We start from the raw sequence: 16,594 nt of genomic DNA, 5'->3' as shown, positions 1-16,594 counted from the left end.
TCCGCCTGCCTCTGCCTCCCGAGTGCTGGGATTAAAGGTGTATGCCACCACTCCTGGCTATTATTATTTTTTTATGTGTATATGTGTATTGCCTGCATGTAGGTAAGTGCACCCATGTAATGCAGTGCCGGAGGAAGACAGAAGAGGCTGTCGGATCCCCTGGAACTGGAGTTATGGACAGTTGTTAGCTGCCATGTGGGTGCTGGGATTCGAACCCGGGTCTTCTGCAAGAATAGCCAGTGTTCTTAACCGCTGAGCCATCTCTCCAGCCCCATTAAACTTTCTTTTAATGTAAAAAATGTGACTGTGCTTCGTGGGTCTGTTTCATAGCTGAATTTTTTCTGCTGTGTATACTTTGCAGAGAACGTGACTATCATTCCTAACCAGGTCTATCAGCCCCTGGGTCCCTGCCCTTGTGACTTAACAATCGGGGCCTGTGACATTCGCTGCTGCTGTGACAAGGTATGTTATTCCTGATTATCGGGCACCAAAGTTATAGTACCTGATAGCATGTGGGAACACCAACAGCTCCTCCCCAACAGCTTTCAGTGGGTGACCATTGAGATTTCCATTTTGTGAATATTTTGTTTTTTCTTATTTTTTTAGAGAGGTTCTCAAGTTAGTCCAGAACTCATTTTGTAACCAAGGATGGCCTTGCACTCCTGATCCTTCTATTGCACCTCTGAGTTGCAAATTACATTTGAATTGAGTATTTTCTTTTAATTTTATTTATTACTTTTATTTTATGTGCATGCATATATTGCCTGCATGTAGGTAAGTGCACCCGTGTTGTGCAATGCCCGCAGAGGTCAGAAGAAGCTGTCGGATCCCCTGGGACTGGAGTTACGGACAGTTGTTAGCTGCCATGTGGGTGCTGAGATTTGAACCCAGGTCTTCTGCAAGAACATCCAGTGTTCTTAACTGCTGAGCCATCTCTCCAGCCCCTGAATTAAGTATTTTCTTATCTGTATTATAGTTTATGGAGGAAAGAAGAAAGTCTTTTTTTTTTTTTGGAAAAAGTAATGTTTTAGAAAATTAAATTATAGCTAGAGCGTGAGTTTACTATTATTAAACATTTATATATAATTTATTGTGTCTGTGTGTGGAGGTGCACACACATGTGAGCATGCCACATGTCACAGAAATCCACCTGCCTTTGCTTCCTGAGTGCTGGGATCAAAGGTGTGCGCCTCCATGCCCACCTGTTGTTACTGGTTTTGAGACAGGTTCTGTGTAGCCCTGGCTGGCCTGTAACTTACTGTATGTGTGTTATATTTCAGTCTCAACAAATTTACTTCTTGAATCACATTGTAGAAGAGTAACAGGCAGAGAGCTGTGTGCTGTTGTTGTTTTGAGACAGGGTTTCATGTAACTGAGGATGACTTTGAACTCCTGATCCTCTTGCTTTTATCTACCATGTGCTAGGGTTACAGATGTGTGCTACCACACCCAGCCAAAAAAAAGTCAAGGATATATAATGTCTACATTTGATGTTTTTGGAGATAAATCTGCATGAATGAACTCATCACAACTCTATAAGCTCATCCCTCACCTCCACATATTTCTTCCCACTTTTTTGGTGGGTCACAAAATTTTACTTTTGATATTGTGATTTTGTTGCTTTGTTTCTTAATATATGAGGAATTGTAGTGCATGCTTGTGATCTCAGCACTAGGGGAGGTAGGGGCAGGTCAGGCGTTACAGGCCAATCTTGGTAACTTAGTGAGAATAACCTTTTGCAGTGGCTGTTTTTCAGGGGTCTTTAATTAGGTGCTCATTATGTTAAAGTGACATACAGCCATGTGCCACCATTCCACAGTGGTATGTTTTGAGAAATGCATTCACTTGTGTCATCATACATTCTCGCCTACACAAACTAAGAATCACTTCCTGGGGTGTACCTGGTTTGTCTTTGACTGAAGTGTCATATGCTATATGCCTGGAACTTCACCTCCTTCACTAATAGCCTTTGGAGTTTGTTGTATACTGTGGGAACAGCTACTGGCAGAATTAATACTCTTTTTTAAAAAAAAAATACTTATTTTATGTGTATGAGTGTATTTCCTGCATGTATGTAAGTACACCTGTGTTGTGCAATACCTTTGGAGGTCATGGAACTGAAGTTGCAGATGATTGTTAGCTGCCATGTGGGTGCTGGGAATCGAACCCTGGTCCTCCACAAGAGCAGCCAGTGCTCTTAACTGCTGAGCCATCTCTCCAGCCCCCAAATTTAATACTCTTTTATGAGCTGGGTGTGGTAGCATACCCTGCAATCCCAGCACTGGGAAAGCAGGATTGCTTTGAACTTGAGGCAAACCTGGTCTATATAGTGAGACCCTGTACCAAAATAACAAGCAATGGGCCAGTAAAATAGCTCAGTTGGTAAAGATACAAGCCGCTCAAACCTGAAGACTTGAGTCTAAGCCCCAGAACTTATGGAAAGGTGGAAGGAGAGAACTGACTCCACAGAGTTGTCCTCTAACCTCCACATGTGTGCCATGGCACATGATTCCCCCCACCCAAATATGCCAGGGTGGTAGTACACACCTTTAATCCCAGCATTCAGGAGGGAGAGGCAAGTGGATTTCTGTGAGTTGGAGGCCAGCCTGATCTACATAGCTAATTCCAGTCTAGTCAGGGCTACATAGTGAGCCTCTGTCTTAAATAAATAGGGCCTGGAGAGATGGCTCAGTAGTTAAGAACACTGGCTGCTCTTGCAGAGGACCTGGGTTTGATTCCCAACATCCACATGACAGCTAACAACTGTCTCTAATTCCAGTTCCAGAGAATCTGATGCCCTCTTCTGTCCTCCAAGGGCATTGCATGACATGGGTACATTTATACACCTGCAGATAATATGCTCATACACATAAAATAAAAACAATAAATAAAATATTTTTAAAAAGCTGGGCATGGTGGTGTATGCCTTTAATCCCAGCCTGGCCTACACAGCAAGTTCCAGGCCAGCTGGGGCTACATGGAAATCCTATCTCAAAAAATAAAAAATAAAAAAACTCACCACTGCCACCAACGAAATCCTAACCATAACTACATAAATATAAGTAAGTAAATAAGCTAGGCGTGGTGGTGGACACCTTTAATCTCAGCACTCGGGAGGCAGAGGCAGGCGAATCTCTGTGAGTTCAAGGCCAGCCTGGTCTACATAGTGAGTTCTAGGACAGCTGGGGCTACAGGGAGGCCCTGTCTCAAAAAGACCAAAAAAAAAAAAAGTAAGTAAATAACAGATAAACAATATTCTGTATCAATGACATCTCTAGATAGCCCCAACTTGCACTTTTTGCACAGTTTTAATTTATTTTTATTTTTTATTTTGCAGTACTGGGGATTGAACCTAGGGCCTCACACAGGCCATGACTGAGGAATATGCTCAGCCCTTTTATTTATTTATTTTCTTTTTCAAATTTTGAGACATAGTCTTTCTAAGTTGCCAAGACTGGTCTTGAACTTTTGATCTTCCTGCCTCAGTCTCTTAAGTAGCTGAAATTACTGGCCTGTGCCACTGTACCTGGCTCTTGTACTGATTTTTAGGGGCACATCTACATTCCTACTAAAGCTTGAAGACTAGAAGTTTGTGATTTGGAGCCTCACTAGGGAATTGACTAAGAAACTCATGTTTGTGTGTGTATACATGTGAGTGAATGTGGGTGTGGGTGCACATGTATACATGCACTGTGGAAGCCAGAGGACAACCTCAGGTGTTGTTCTTTAGGCACCAACCATCTTTTTTTTTTTCTTTTTTTTTTTTTAAAGACAGGGTCTCTTACTGAACTGGAGGCTTGCAGAGTAGGCTAGGCTGGCCGGCCAGTGAGGCCCAGGGATTAACCTCTTTCTTGTTCCCCAGCACTAGGATTAAAACCATTTGCCACCACACCTGGCCTCTTTATATAGGTTCTGGGAATCAAATGCAGGACCTCATGTTTGTGAGGCAAACATTTTATTGAATGAGCCATCTTCCCAGCCCCGAGGACCCCTTCTTGGTGCACAAACCACTTTGGGAAGAGATGGAGATTGTATTTGTTTTTCTCTTACTGAGTTCATGCTGGTGGCCTCAGAGGGTATGTCATCATGCTTGCCGTGAGTCATGACCAGTGTTACAGTGAGAGCTCATGTGTCCTCACTGTCCCTTCCATCTGCTTTTAAGGACTGCTGGCCAGAAGTGAGAGAGCTGTTCGGGCAATCCTGCTTCTCAGGTGTGTTTGGAGGAGATGTCAGCCCTCCATTTGACCAGCTGTGTGCAGTTGGCACTGCTCATCAGGCTCCTGACTGGTTTCCCTTCCTATGTGTGCAGTCGCCCCCCTCCACCTCGCCCTTCCTCGGTCTCTTCTATCATGGTGCCATGTGAGTACCTGCTTCTGCCTGCGAGGGTGCTCCCCACAGTCACCAGGTCCTGTCCACTGGGTCCTTGACTCACATATTTCTCAGCACCTTAGAGAAGTTTTCTGAAGGTTTCAGTTATTGAGATCATTTCTTCTGAAATGTTGGAAAGAACCGAAGAAATAAATAGCAGATAGCCAGCAGTTAGCAGCGACTTTCCAGGGTGGAGAAAGGAGTCATGGCTCTTCTGTTTTATAGTTCTGTATCTTCGAACATCCTTGTCTGTGATTGCTATAAATAAAAACAATGAAGAGTGGGGATTGGTGGAACATGCCTGCAATCTCAGCAATCAGGAGACAGAGATAAGAGGATTAGGAGTTCAAGGTCTTCCTCAGCTATAGTGAGTTTGAGTCCAGCCTAGGCTATGAGACTCTGTCTCAGGACAAAAAGAAAACAGTAGAAATTAAAGGGTGGATTGTGTTTCAGCAGATCATGGTTAAAGTGTTAGCAATTGTCTTTTTTTGCAGTGTTGGGCATGGAACCTAAGACTGTGCACAGGCTCAGCAAGCCCTCTGCCTGCCCAGTGATAATCTTTCTTATGAACTTGTAGTTCCCCTAGATACCAGCCTGCATTTGAAGCTTATCTGCATCCTGACCTAAGAGACTTTTCAGATGCCAGTTACAAACAAGGAGAGCCAATCATGACCACAAAGGAGTATTTTACTATCCCTCAGGTAACACCTTCCATTTTAACTTGCCAATTTAGCTCGTGTCACTCTCAAAAATCTCTCTGTAAGGAGCTAGAGAGATAGTTCAGTGGTTAAGAGCACTGACTGCTCTTGCAGAAGACCTGGGTTCAGTACCCAGCACTCACATGGTGGCTAACAACTGTCTGTTCACTCTAGTTCCAGGAGATCCAGTGCCCTCTTCTGGCCTCGGTGCACTTACATGCATGTGAGCAACATACTCATACACATAAAATAAAAATAAAATAAATATTTAAAAATTAAAAACATCTCTTAGGGGCTGGAGAGATGTCTAGGAACACTGGTTGTTCTTACAGAAGACACAGGGTTCGAATCCCAGCACCCATATGGCAGCTAACAACTGTCCGTAACTCCAGTTCCAGGGCATCTGATGGCCTCTTCTGTCCTCTGCGGGCATTGCACGACGTGGGTGCACTCACCTACATGCAGGCACTACACTCATACACATAAAAAAATATCTTTCAAAAGAAAACTAGATGTCTCTATTTGATAAAGGTAAGTATAAATTACCTTAGTTTTGCTGTCATGGGAGGGGATAATCAGTATTTTTAAAAAAATTTTTAAATATTTTATTATTTTTAGTTTATGTGTATAGTGTATTGCCTGCATGTAGGTGAGTGCACCCGTGCTGTGCAATGCCGCAGAGGTCAGAAGAGGGCTTCAGATTCCCCTGGAACTGGAGTTAAGGACAGTTCATAGCTGCCATGTGGGTGCGGGGGCTCAAACCTGGGTCCTCTGCAAAAGCAGCCAGTGCTCCCAACTGCTGGGCCATCTCTCCAGCCCAATAAATAAAATATTAAAAAAAATGGGCTGGAGAGATGGCTCAGTGGTTAAGAACACTGTTCTTGCAGAGGACCCGGGTTTGAGTCCCAGCACCCACATGGCAGCTAACATGCAAACACATAAAATTAAAAAAAAATTTCTTAGCTTAGAAGCTACTTATTATCTTCCTCCTGTGGATTTTTCCTGGGTATTAACTATTAGTAGTTCCTACCTTTGCTAAATGTAAGAATGAACTTGTAAAGTAAAGCAAGAGACCTCCATGGAAGTGGTCATTCTTCACTTCTCTTAGTTTGAGAGCCTGCTTCTTTTTTTTAATGTTTCTTCAGTGCTGTAGCTGGTTCCAAGGCCTCTGTATATGCTAAGCAAGGGGTCTATATCCCCAGCTCCACCAATTTAAAATGAGCTATAAATACATGAGTTTACATAACATTCTAGTATTTTGAAACATGTTTTTAAGATTACAAGGTCTTGGGCTGGAGAGATGGCTCAGCAGTTAAGAGCACTGACTGCTCTTGCAGAAGACCCGGGTTTGATTCCCAGCACCCACATGGCTGCTACGAACCATCCTTAACTCCAGTTCCAGGGGAATCCGAAGCCCTCTTCTGACCTCCATGGCATTGCACGACAAGGGTGCACTCACCTACATGCAGGCAATACACTCATACACATAAAATAAAAATAATAAATAAAATATTAAAAAAAATTACAAGGTCTCGCCAGACACAGTGGCACACATCTTTAATCCTAGCACTTGGGAGGCAGAGGCAGGTGGATCTCTGTGAGAGTGAGGCCAGCTTGGTCTCCATAGTGAGTTCCAGGCTAGCTGGGGCTATAGGGAGACCCTGTTTCAAAAGACCAAAAAAAAAAAAAATTAAGGTCTTATATAAAGTCTTAATTTTTTCAAGTCACACATTTGGAAAACATTTGTGGGCAGAAAGCATGGAATTCACAACAGTTCATCTTTATTATATCTATGAACCTGTTTTTAAGAACTGAAGCCATCTGGGTTTTAGATGAGAGGGCTCAGCAGCAGAGTTCATGATTATCCTATTTGGGACCTAGATTCTCCCACCCTCCAGAAAATCAGGTTACAGTTCAGGAAAGAAGGTGAAGTGAATCTAGTCATATCTTTGTATATTAACTGGATGGGGCTAGAGACTGTCCCTCCTTACATTAGAGAATCTTACTGTGAGTAGCAGCTTCCAGATCTTGGCTTAGCAAGTTGACCAGATGTTTCCTGAAAGTGGTTCACCTTGAGAATAAACTTTTGAAATTATTATCCATCAATAGGGGCCGGCAGCAGGAAGAACAGCTGGGGAAAGGGGTTGAGGCAAAGTCTCACACTAACCTAGGCTGGTCTTGAACTCAGGCCTCAAGAGTGCTGGGGTTACGGTTGTAAGCCACCATGCTCAACAGAAAGACTGACTGTAAGAGACTCTGATCAATGTTACTCAATGGGAAGAAGGGCATAAATGTGCTGAGTTTGTCCCTTGCCCTCAGGTGTCCCTGGCTGGGCAGTGCCTGCAGAATGCTCCAGTGGCTTTCCTTTGGAATTTTGATATTAAATGCAGTACAGATCTAGAAGGGTACCAAGAACAAGATGACATCAATGCAGACATAAAGATCCGTTCCATGGGAGGTAGGATATGCTTGTTCAAGATAGAACGCTAATTGTTAGGAGAGGTGCTTTTTTGTGAATCTAAGTCTTGCATCAGTTAATAAAGATGTTTCAGCTGTCAGTTGAGGATGGTGTTTTCCTTAAGAAAATCCTATTTGATCAAAGAGCACCCTGCATGTGCCGTGTTTGTCCCTCTGTGCTGGGGAATGGAACCTAGTGTTCTACTACTGAGCCACATCCCCTGCCTCAGTTCTTTTTCTTTTCTTTTCTTGGTCTTTTTGAGACAGGTAGACCCTGTAGACCCAGCTGGCCTGGAACTCACTATGCAGACCAGGCTGGCCTTGAACTCACAGAGATCTGCCTGCCTCTGCCTCCAGAGTGCTGGGACTAAAGGCGTGTACTACCACACCTGGCTCCTGCCTTTCTTTAAGTGAGTGGCAGTCAGTGTATTCACAATATTGTGTACCTTATACCTCTGGGTAGCTTCAAATCTTTCATCCCCTGGAAGGAAAACTATTGAGCAGTGAGCCACTGGTCTGTTGTTAGTTGTAGATTTTCTGTGCTGACTTTTCACATCAATGGATTCATTTATTAACTTTGTGTCTAGCTTCTTTCACTTATCTCATGTGTTCAAGGTCCATCCACTTTTAAGCATGTGCTAGGGCTGCATTCCTTTTTTAGGATCAAAGACTATTTCACTGCATGACTAGACCACCAGTTGCTTGTTTTTGTGAATTGGTGGTTGCTTGAGTTGTTGGCACCTTTTGGTCTTGTGATGAGTGCTGGAATGACCACCGTGGGCAAGTTTTCCTGGCCACAGTCCTAGGAGTGTATTACCATGCTATGCAGGTTATTTGATGTTTTGAAGGAGCACCAAACTTTTCCAAGGTGGCTGCTTTCCCTTTACATCAACCCTGCAGCTCTTGGGAGAGCGACATAGTAGGTGTTGGGACTGACTATTGCCATCTCCTCTGCAGTTAGAACAAGATGCAAGAGGGGCTGGCGAGATGGCTCAGCGGTTAAGTACACTGGTTATTCTTAAAGAAGACCCAGGTTGGAATCCCAGCACCCACATGGCAGCTAACAACTGTCCATAACTCCAGTCCCGGGGGATCTGACAGCCTCTTCTGACCTCCACGGGCATTGCGTGACACGGATACACTTACCTACATGCAGGCCATACATGCATACCCATAAAATAAAAATAAATTAAAAAAAAAGAATAAGATGCAAGAGCAGAGGGATCCCAGCTAGTGACCATTTAAGATTTGGGAGAGTGCTGGGGGTGTGGTATCATAGTAGCTTTTTAAAAAATTTTTGAGATAGGTTATATCCTATGCTGGCCTCAAACTTACTATGTAGCTGAAGATGACCTTGAACTAATATCCCTGCCTCTACCTCCCAAGTTCTTGGATTGCAGGTGTATGTCACCATGCCTGGCCCAATATCAGCTTAATAAACCTTCCTTTTAGCAAGTAAATGCGACTGTGATAGATCACGTGGTGCTGTGGAAGTTAATTTCTATGTTTTTTAGGACTAGTCACACCAACAGTAGTCTATGAGGAAGCTGCTGACCTGGACAAATTCATCACCAGTGCAGGTACGTTAATGTTCTACATCATGCCATCTCCACAGAAACATAGGAACCATTTCTGTTTTGCTTTGCTTTGTTTTGTTATTTGTTTTGTTGTTGGTGGTGGTGGTTTTGTTTTTGTTTTTGTTTTTTGGAGACAGGGTCTCCCTATAGCCTGAACTAGCCTGGAACTCTCTATGTAGACCAGGCTGGCCTCAATCTCATAGAGATCCACCCACCTATGCCTTGAAAGTACTGGGATTAAAGGTTATGTACCATCACACCCAGATATTATTTTTGTTTTTTGAGACAGGGTCTTGCTAGGTATCCCAGGTTGGCCTTGAACTCATAGCGATGCTCTTGCTTAGCCTCATGAGTGCTAGGTGCACAGGCAGGAGCCACCATGCCTCATATGTGTCATTTCTTCCTAGTGTGGTATAGCGCCGAAGGAAAATACATTCTTATTAAGAACTGAGGGAAGGGAGCATGTCTCCGTGAGTTCAAGGCCAGCCTGATATATTTCCAGACATAGTGAGACATTGTTTAAAAAAAAAAAAAAAAGAACTGAAGTGGGGGCTGAGGAAATGGCTCAGTTGATGAAGTTCTTGCCAGGCAAGCAGGAGGACCTGGGCGTGACCCCCCCCCCCACATCACCCATGTAAAAGCTGGGGTTACAGGTACAGGCCACTGTGCCCAGTACTGTTGTTCACCTGTACTCTCAGGTCCAGAGAAGTAGAGATAAGAGGATCCCTAGGCCTCACCAATCACCCACAGAATAGGTGATCTCCAGGTTCAGTGAGAGACCTTGTCTCAAAGAATAAGATGGAGGGCTAGAGAGATGGCTCAGTGGGTAACAGTGCTTGCCACTAAGCCTGAAGACTTCAGTTTGATCCCTGAGACCCACATGGTGGAGAGAACCAACACCTGAAAGCTGTCCTCTGATCGCCACATGTCAGCCCACAGCCACCCCCCACCACAGGCACACATAAATAAAAATGTGAAAAATAGCCAGGCGTGGTGGCGCACGCCTTTAATCCCAGCACTTGAGAGGCAGAGGCAGGCTGATCTCTGTGAGTTCAAGGCCAGCCTGGTCTACATAGTTCCAGGTCAGCTGGAGCTACAGGGAGACCCTGTCTCAAAAAGACCAAAAAAAAAGTGAAAAATATAAGATGGAGAGTGACTGAGGTGACACCAAACATTGACCTCTGGCCTCCACATGCACACATGTGCACATACATATTCATACAAAATAAATCTTCAAATAATTTAAAACTTAAAATTGGTGGAGAGTTGGGGAGCTGCTCCAGTGGAGTTGTGTAGTGTGTTATGCCTGGCTGGCTTCTGTGCACACTGATCTCAGCCACTTCCTTACAGGCCTTGGTGGGAGGAGCTATAGTACCCTTTCAGGTCTCAGGTTCTGTGAGCCTTTTCAAAAACACCTTTCAGGTGGATAAAGAGTCCTCGAGGGTGTAACATCTTCATTTCTTGCTTTAAAAAAAGTCTTGTGTATGTGTTTGTGTATGCTGTATGTGTCTGTGTATGATTGTGTGTGTGTGTGTGTGTGTGTGTGTGTTTGTGTGTGTGATTGTGTTTGGGTATGATGGGTGTGTCTGTGTATGATGATATGTGTTTATATATGATGTGTTTGTATATGATAATGTGTGTCTGTGTATGATGTGTGTTTGTATATGGGGTGTGTGTGTATGATGGGTATGTATTTGTGTGTGAGTGCAGGCATGTACACGGAAGTCAGAGGACAGCCTGGGGTATCCCTCTTGCCTTGCATCTTATTCTCTGCTGTATATTCAGGCTAGCGTTGGGAGTACAGATGCGCTACTGTGGTTGGCTTTATGTGGGTTCTGGGGATCTTAGCTTCTCTCCAGCCCCCATTCTTGCCTTTCTTGATAAACTTCGTAACTATGATGCAGCCAGAGAGGTTGTATAGAGTGTGGCTGATGTAAATATGCTTTTGTGTAGAGTGAAAGGTGTGCTTTGTGTTCCTTTGTGATGAGTTGTTTCTTCACCTCCACTGATAAGTGTTCAGCAGAGTTCTCACGGTATAGTGGCAGCTAGACCAGAGGCCTCCACTTCAGAAGCACAAGTGTTCCCAAGTGTATGCTTTGGGTCATGCTGTGAGCTGGGGCCTTTGGGATACCAGAATCAAAGGAAAGGAACAGAATCATTAAGGGAACAGTGATTTGATAGAGGATGGGACTAATGCTGACTCTGGACCAGAAGTGCCCTGGAGGAAGCAGTGGCCACACACTGTTAGGAGCTGGAGATGCAAATCTAGCCAGAGAGAGCCCCCAGGAACTGACTTGAGCTCAGAGAGGGTTTAATTTGTAAAAATAATCTTGTTTTTGCAGACATACTTTTAAGCAGTGGATCAGCCCCCAGAAACGTGACTATGGAAGAACATTATATTTTCCGATGGCATAATAATTCCATCAGTGAAATAAATGTCAAAATTATCAGAGCAAAAATCAGTGCCCACCAGAAAGGTAATGTTGATGAGGGGAAAGAATGCTTTCAGCTTTAAGTATCTTCCTTCCCTAAGATTTCAAAACTATAACCCTTAAAATGAAATTAGACTTATTTATTATGTGTTTATCATTTAATCAAGGAGAGCAGTATTTTTTTGCACATCAAATGTAATTTTGTACTAGGCATGGTAGTTCATACCTGTAATTCTAGCACTCAGGAGGCTAAGGCAGGAGGACTTAATAGAGTTCAAGACCAGCCTGGATTTCAAAGTGAGCTCAAGACCAGCCTAGGCTACATAGTGAGTTCAAGACTACCCTGGGTACATATAGTGAAGCCCTGTCTTAAAAGAACAAGAAGGGACTAGAGAGATAGCTCAGCAGTTAAGAACACTGACTATTCTTGCAGAAGACCTGGGTTCAAATCCCAGCACCCACATGGCAGCTAACAAATGTCCGTAACTCCAGTTCCAGGGGATCCAACAGTCTTTTCTGTCCTCTGCGGGCATTGCATGACACAGATGCACTTACCTACATGCAGGCAATACACGCATACACATAAAATTAAAAAAAACAAAAAAACAAGTGCTGGGTGTGGTGGCGCATGCCTTTAATTCCAGCACTCAGGAGGCAGAGGGAGGCGGATCTCTGAGTTCAAGGCCAGCTTGGTCTACACAGTGAGTTCCAGGACAGCTGTGCTATAGGGAGACCCTGTCTCAAAAAGAGAAAAGACAAAACAAAACAAAACAAGAAAAAGGTACCCTTTAAAGTAAATAGTAGCATGGGGTAGGGAGATGGTTCAGCTGGTAAAGGCACTTGTCACCAAGTCCAGTGACCTGAGTTTGACTCACATGGTGGAAGAGAATTGACTTTTACAAGTTGTCCTCTGACTTACACATGTGTGCCATGGCATGTGCACCCATGTACATATGTGTACACAAAGTAAATAAATAAAAAGTAATTTAAAAAAGAAAATAGTACCATGTAGGATAAGTTCTTTCTTTTGTTTGTTGTTTTGGAGACAAGGTCTCACTATGTAACCTTTATCGTGCATGGAATTCTCTGTAGACCAGGATAGCCTCAAACTCACAGAGATCTGCCTGCCTCTGCTTCCCAAGAGCGGAGGTTAAAGGCATATGCCACCTTGCCTGACTTGTTTTTGTCTTAATTCTTAGTTTTTCCAAGACAGGGCCTTGCTGTGTTGCACAGACTGGCCTCCATTTCAAGGCAGTCCTCTGCTGTGCGTCCCAAGTGCTGGGATTATGGGCATGTATCATCATCTTGTTGGGTTCATGGGTGATAATTTCTTTTCCCAGTGACAAGCTATGCATTATGTCTTTAATTGATTTATTTCTAGGAATAATGGCACAGCGATTTACGGTGAAGTTTTTAAGCTATAACAGTGGTCATGAAAAGGAATCTTCTGGAAATCCAGGTAGGATGAATATGACAGTCACTGGTCCTCAGGCAGATCATAAGGTGGCACTCCTGGGCTGTTATGAGAAACTACCCTCAACTGTGGCTCCTCACCATGACCTGTTCTTTATTCTCTGTGATACTTTTTTTTTTTTTCTGATGGTAACTTAATTTTTTAACACATAGTAAGTTGCTTTAAATGCAAGCTTTTTTTCTCTTTAGCTTCTGGTCTTTTGTTTAAAAAAATTTGGATATATTTATTTTTATTTTATGAGTATGAGTGTTTTGCCTGTATGTATGTGAGTGCACCCATGTCGTGCAATGCTGCAGAGGTCAGAAGAGGGCTTTGGATTCCCCTGGAACTGGAGTTAGGACGGTTCATAGCCACCATGTGGGTGCTGGGAATCAAACTCGGGTCCTCTGCTAGAGCAGTCAGTGCTCTTAACCCCTGAGCCATCTCTCCAGCCCCAGAGTTGGTTTCTTAAGAGATAATGAGCTACAGTTGGCAGATTCCTAACCCGGGACCCATGGGGTAGCCATGTGGCTTCTGAGAGCTCCACATTTTGCATCTATGTGCAGGCACACCACCACTACTTTGTTTGTTTCACTGCTTTGGCCTCCTCAGTGCCTAACACGGGGCTTAAACTGTGTGCTGGTATAGTCACCTGCCATGTGCAGTTGCCCAGCACTTGAAATGTGTGGTGGTCTTACACATAGAAATGCCGGTGTTTGTTATATATTATCTAAATATCTATTTCCCCTTTGTTTTTTTTGGAGAGGGGCAAGATCACACTGTGTTGTCTAAGACTGTCAAGAACTTGTGGCCTCCAGTGACCCTCTGCTTTGGCAGTCATGCACCCTGTGCCAGTACTTTCTTTTGGATAACGAGGTTACTAGAAAAGTTTGTGTACATCACATTCTTTTTCTCTGGTGCTGGGGATTGAACTAGGATTTTGCTTTGTTTCTGTTTTCAGTTGTGAGGATCAGACTTAGGGCCTCCTGTGCATTATGCCAGTGTTCTCTCACTGACCTACATTCTGGCACAGGGCAGTGTGTGTGTTAGAATAGGTGTACCACCAAGCTATTATCACCAACTAGATTTAAAAAATTTTTTTTAGGGCTGGAAAGATGGCTCAGAGGATAAGAGCACTGACTTGACTTCTCAAGGACTCAAGTTCTGTTCCCAACACTTACATGGAGACTCACAACCACCCAAAACTTCAGTTCCAGAGGATCCAGTGCCCTCTTCCAGCCTTCCCGGGCATTGCATGCATGTGTGTACTTACATACATACAGGAAAAACATTCATACATGGATGGGCGTGGTGGCACATGCCTTTAATGGGGCACTTAGGAGGCAGAGGAAGACGGAGCTCTATGAGTTCAAGGCCAGCCTGCTACATAGTGAGTTCCAGGCTAGCTGGAGCTACAGGGAGACTCTGTCTCCAAAAAAATTAGTAAAAACAAAAAGCATTCATACACATAAAAAGTAAAAATAAATAATTTATGTTATAAAAATGTTAAAGTATTTGTGTATGTATGTATGTATGTGAACGTATGTGTGCCATGGGACATATGTGGAGGTCAGAGGACAACATTGTTTCCTTTCATCTTGTGGGTTCTGGGATCAAACTCAGGTCCGAGGCTTGGCAGCATGTGCCTTTACCCACTGAGTCATCTTGCTGGCCCTAGATTATTATTTTTAAAATTTGTAAAACATTCTAAAAACATAGAGTAAAATTGCCAGGCAAGTGGTTCATGCCTATAATCCTAGCACTTGGGAGGAAGAGGTAGGAGGGTTTTGAGGGCAGCCTGGGTTACATAGAGATACCCAAAAACCAAACCCTTCAAAACAAAGCAAAAACAAAGAAGCAGCTGGTGCATATTGTCAGCAGAGTAACCTGGGAGTGGCTACAGAGAAAGATATGCTAAGGACACATGGTCCAAACAGCCAGAGGGGAGCTGGTGTTCAGGAATGGTGGGAAGTAAGGCAGGAAGCAGAGAAACAGTGCAGGGACCTTGATTGGATCTGGATTTGCAGAAACAGCTCTAAGGCACACTTAGGGGACATAGAGGGAAGTGTGAATATGAACCAGGTAGGATATTGCTGTGAGGAAATTTTTTTTTTTAATCTTTAAAGATTCTTTTTTTTTTTTTGTCTTTTTTGAGACAGGGTCTCCTTGTAGCCCCAGCTGTCCTGAAACTCACTATGTAGACCAGGCTGGCCTCAAACTCACAAAGATCCACCTGCCTCTGCCTCCCAAGTCCTGGGATTAAAGGCGTGCATCACCATGCCCGGTGAAAGATTCATTTTTATTTTAGGTGTAGAGGTTGCATTGTAGATGTGTCACTTAGGCCTGGGCAATTCATAGACAATGTCTGTGTGTGACCAGTTGTGGTACTTGGTAATACTCCCTGATTGGTGCACAACTTCTTTGATGAGTGGTGACTGGAATATTTGTCTGTAAATAAAAGGAAATTTTTTTTGGTCTTTTTGAGACAGGGTCTCCCTGTAGCCCCAGCTGGCCTGGAACTTGCTTTGTAGACCAGGCTGGCCTTGAACTCACAGAGATCTGCCTGCCTCTGCCTTCCAAGTGCTGGGATTAAAGATGTGCGCTACCACGCCCGGCAATAAAAGGAAATTTTAAATGTATGAGTGTTTGCCTGCATGTATGTATGTATACCTCATGTATACAGTGCCTGGGAAGGCCAGAAGAGGGCGTGGAATCTCCTGGAACTGGAGTTATAGATGTTTATAAGCCACTATGTAATTGCTGGGTACTGAACTCGGGTCCTCTGCAAGAGCAGCCAATGCTTTTAAACCACCAAGCTGCCTCTCCAGCCCCACCAGAATTCTTTTTCATATAGGAAATGTTGGTGCTGTAGTTATATATGTGGAGTTGCCTTCATTTTAGGAGAATTCAGAGGTGAAGTGTTATGATGTCTGTAGCTTATTTTCCAATAGTCTGGAAAAAAATTATATAAATATGTTTATCAAATATATATTATCCTGAGCCTCCTGCCTCTACTTTCTAGGTACTAGTATTATCGATGTTCTAAAATCATTAGTAAATTAAGAACTCAAAATAGTAAGTAGAAGCAACATCCTCCTGCCTCAGCCTCCTGTGTGTTGGGGTGACCAGCCCCTGCCCCTCTTCTGGCCGCAGGGGTGGTGTGTGGAATGCTCTGCCTCTGAAGTTCATCTCACTGTGCATTCCTCTTTCATGCTGTCTAATGGGATGCTGCTCATGATGTTCTGAACATGAGGATGAAAGATGCCAGTTCTTGTTGGTTGTGTTCGTTGTGTCTAGGTTACCAGTTTGGCAAGCCTGTCCGAGCCCTGCATACCAACATGATGAATGTCACTGCATTACACATTTGGCAGACAGGTAATATGGTTTTGCCCTTATGAGTCTCTCCCTGGTAGACTGGAGTTAAAAGTAGTTTCAGAGTTGTGATCTATGGAGGAATCACTTATTTTAAAGCCCATTTAGTTTATGATGTGTGTGGGGAGCTGCTTTTCGTGTTTCTGTGGCTTTTTTTTTTTTTTTTTTTTTTTGGGTCTTCATCTCTCAAATACTGTTTTGAAAAGGTTTTCTTAAATATAGTGCATTTTTCTTTAA

General features: G+C 43.5%; 1 protein-coding gene across 4 annotated transcripts in view; it reads left to right on the top strand.

Annotated features, from left to right (window-relative positions):
- Tctn2 (tectonic family member 2) overlaps positions 1 to 16,594 on the top strand; it is a 42,293-nt gene that overhangs the window by 16,273 nt on the left and 9,426 nt on the right. For all 4 annotated transcript variants that reach the window (XM_008839278.3, XM_017799688.2, XM_017799687.2 and 1 more), the window contains exons 5-12: positions 362 to 462; positions 4,163 to 4,359; positions 4,946 to 5,069; positions 7,386 to 7,524; positions 9,038 to 9,103; positions 11,443 to 11,577; positions 12,914 to 12,991; positions 16,283 to 16,360. In XM_008839278.3, the coding sequence (XP_008837500.2) occupies positions 362 to 462; positions 4,163 to 4,359; positions 4,946 to 5,069; positions 7,386 to 7,524; positions 9,038 to 9,103; positions 11,443 to 11,577; positions 12,914 to 12,991; positions 16,283 to 16,360 (918 nt within the window). The remainder of the gene's footprint in view (positions 1 to 361; positions 463 to 4,162; positions 4,360 to 4,945; positions 5,070 to 7,385; positions 7,525 to 9,037; positions 9,104 to 11,442; positions 11,578 to 12,913; positions 12,992 to 16,282; positions 16,361 to 16,594) is intronic.

The sequence above is a fragment of the Nannospalax galili genome, unplaced genomic scaffold (genome assembly GCF_000622305.1).
Source record: "Nannospalax galili isolate Female #2095 unplaced genomic scaffold, S.galili_v1.0 scaffold218, whole genome shotgun sequence".
Classification (NCBI taxonomy): Eukaryota; Metazoa; Chordata; class Mammalia; order Rodentia; family Spalacidae; genus Nannospalax; species Nannospalax galili.
The sequence above is the reverse complement of the archived record's forward strand: the minus strand, read 5'-3'. Positions and strand labels throughout refer to the sequence as shown.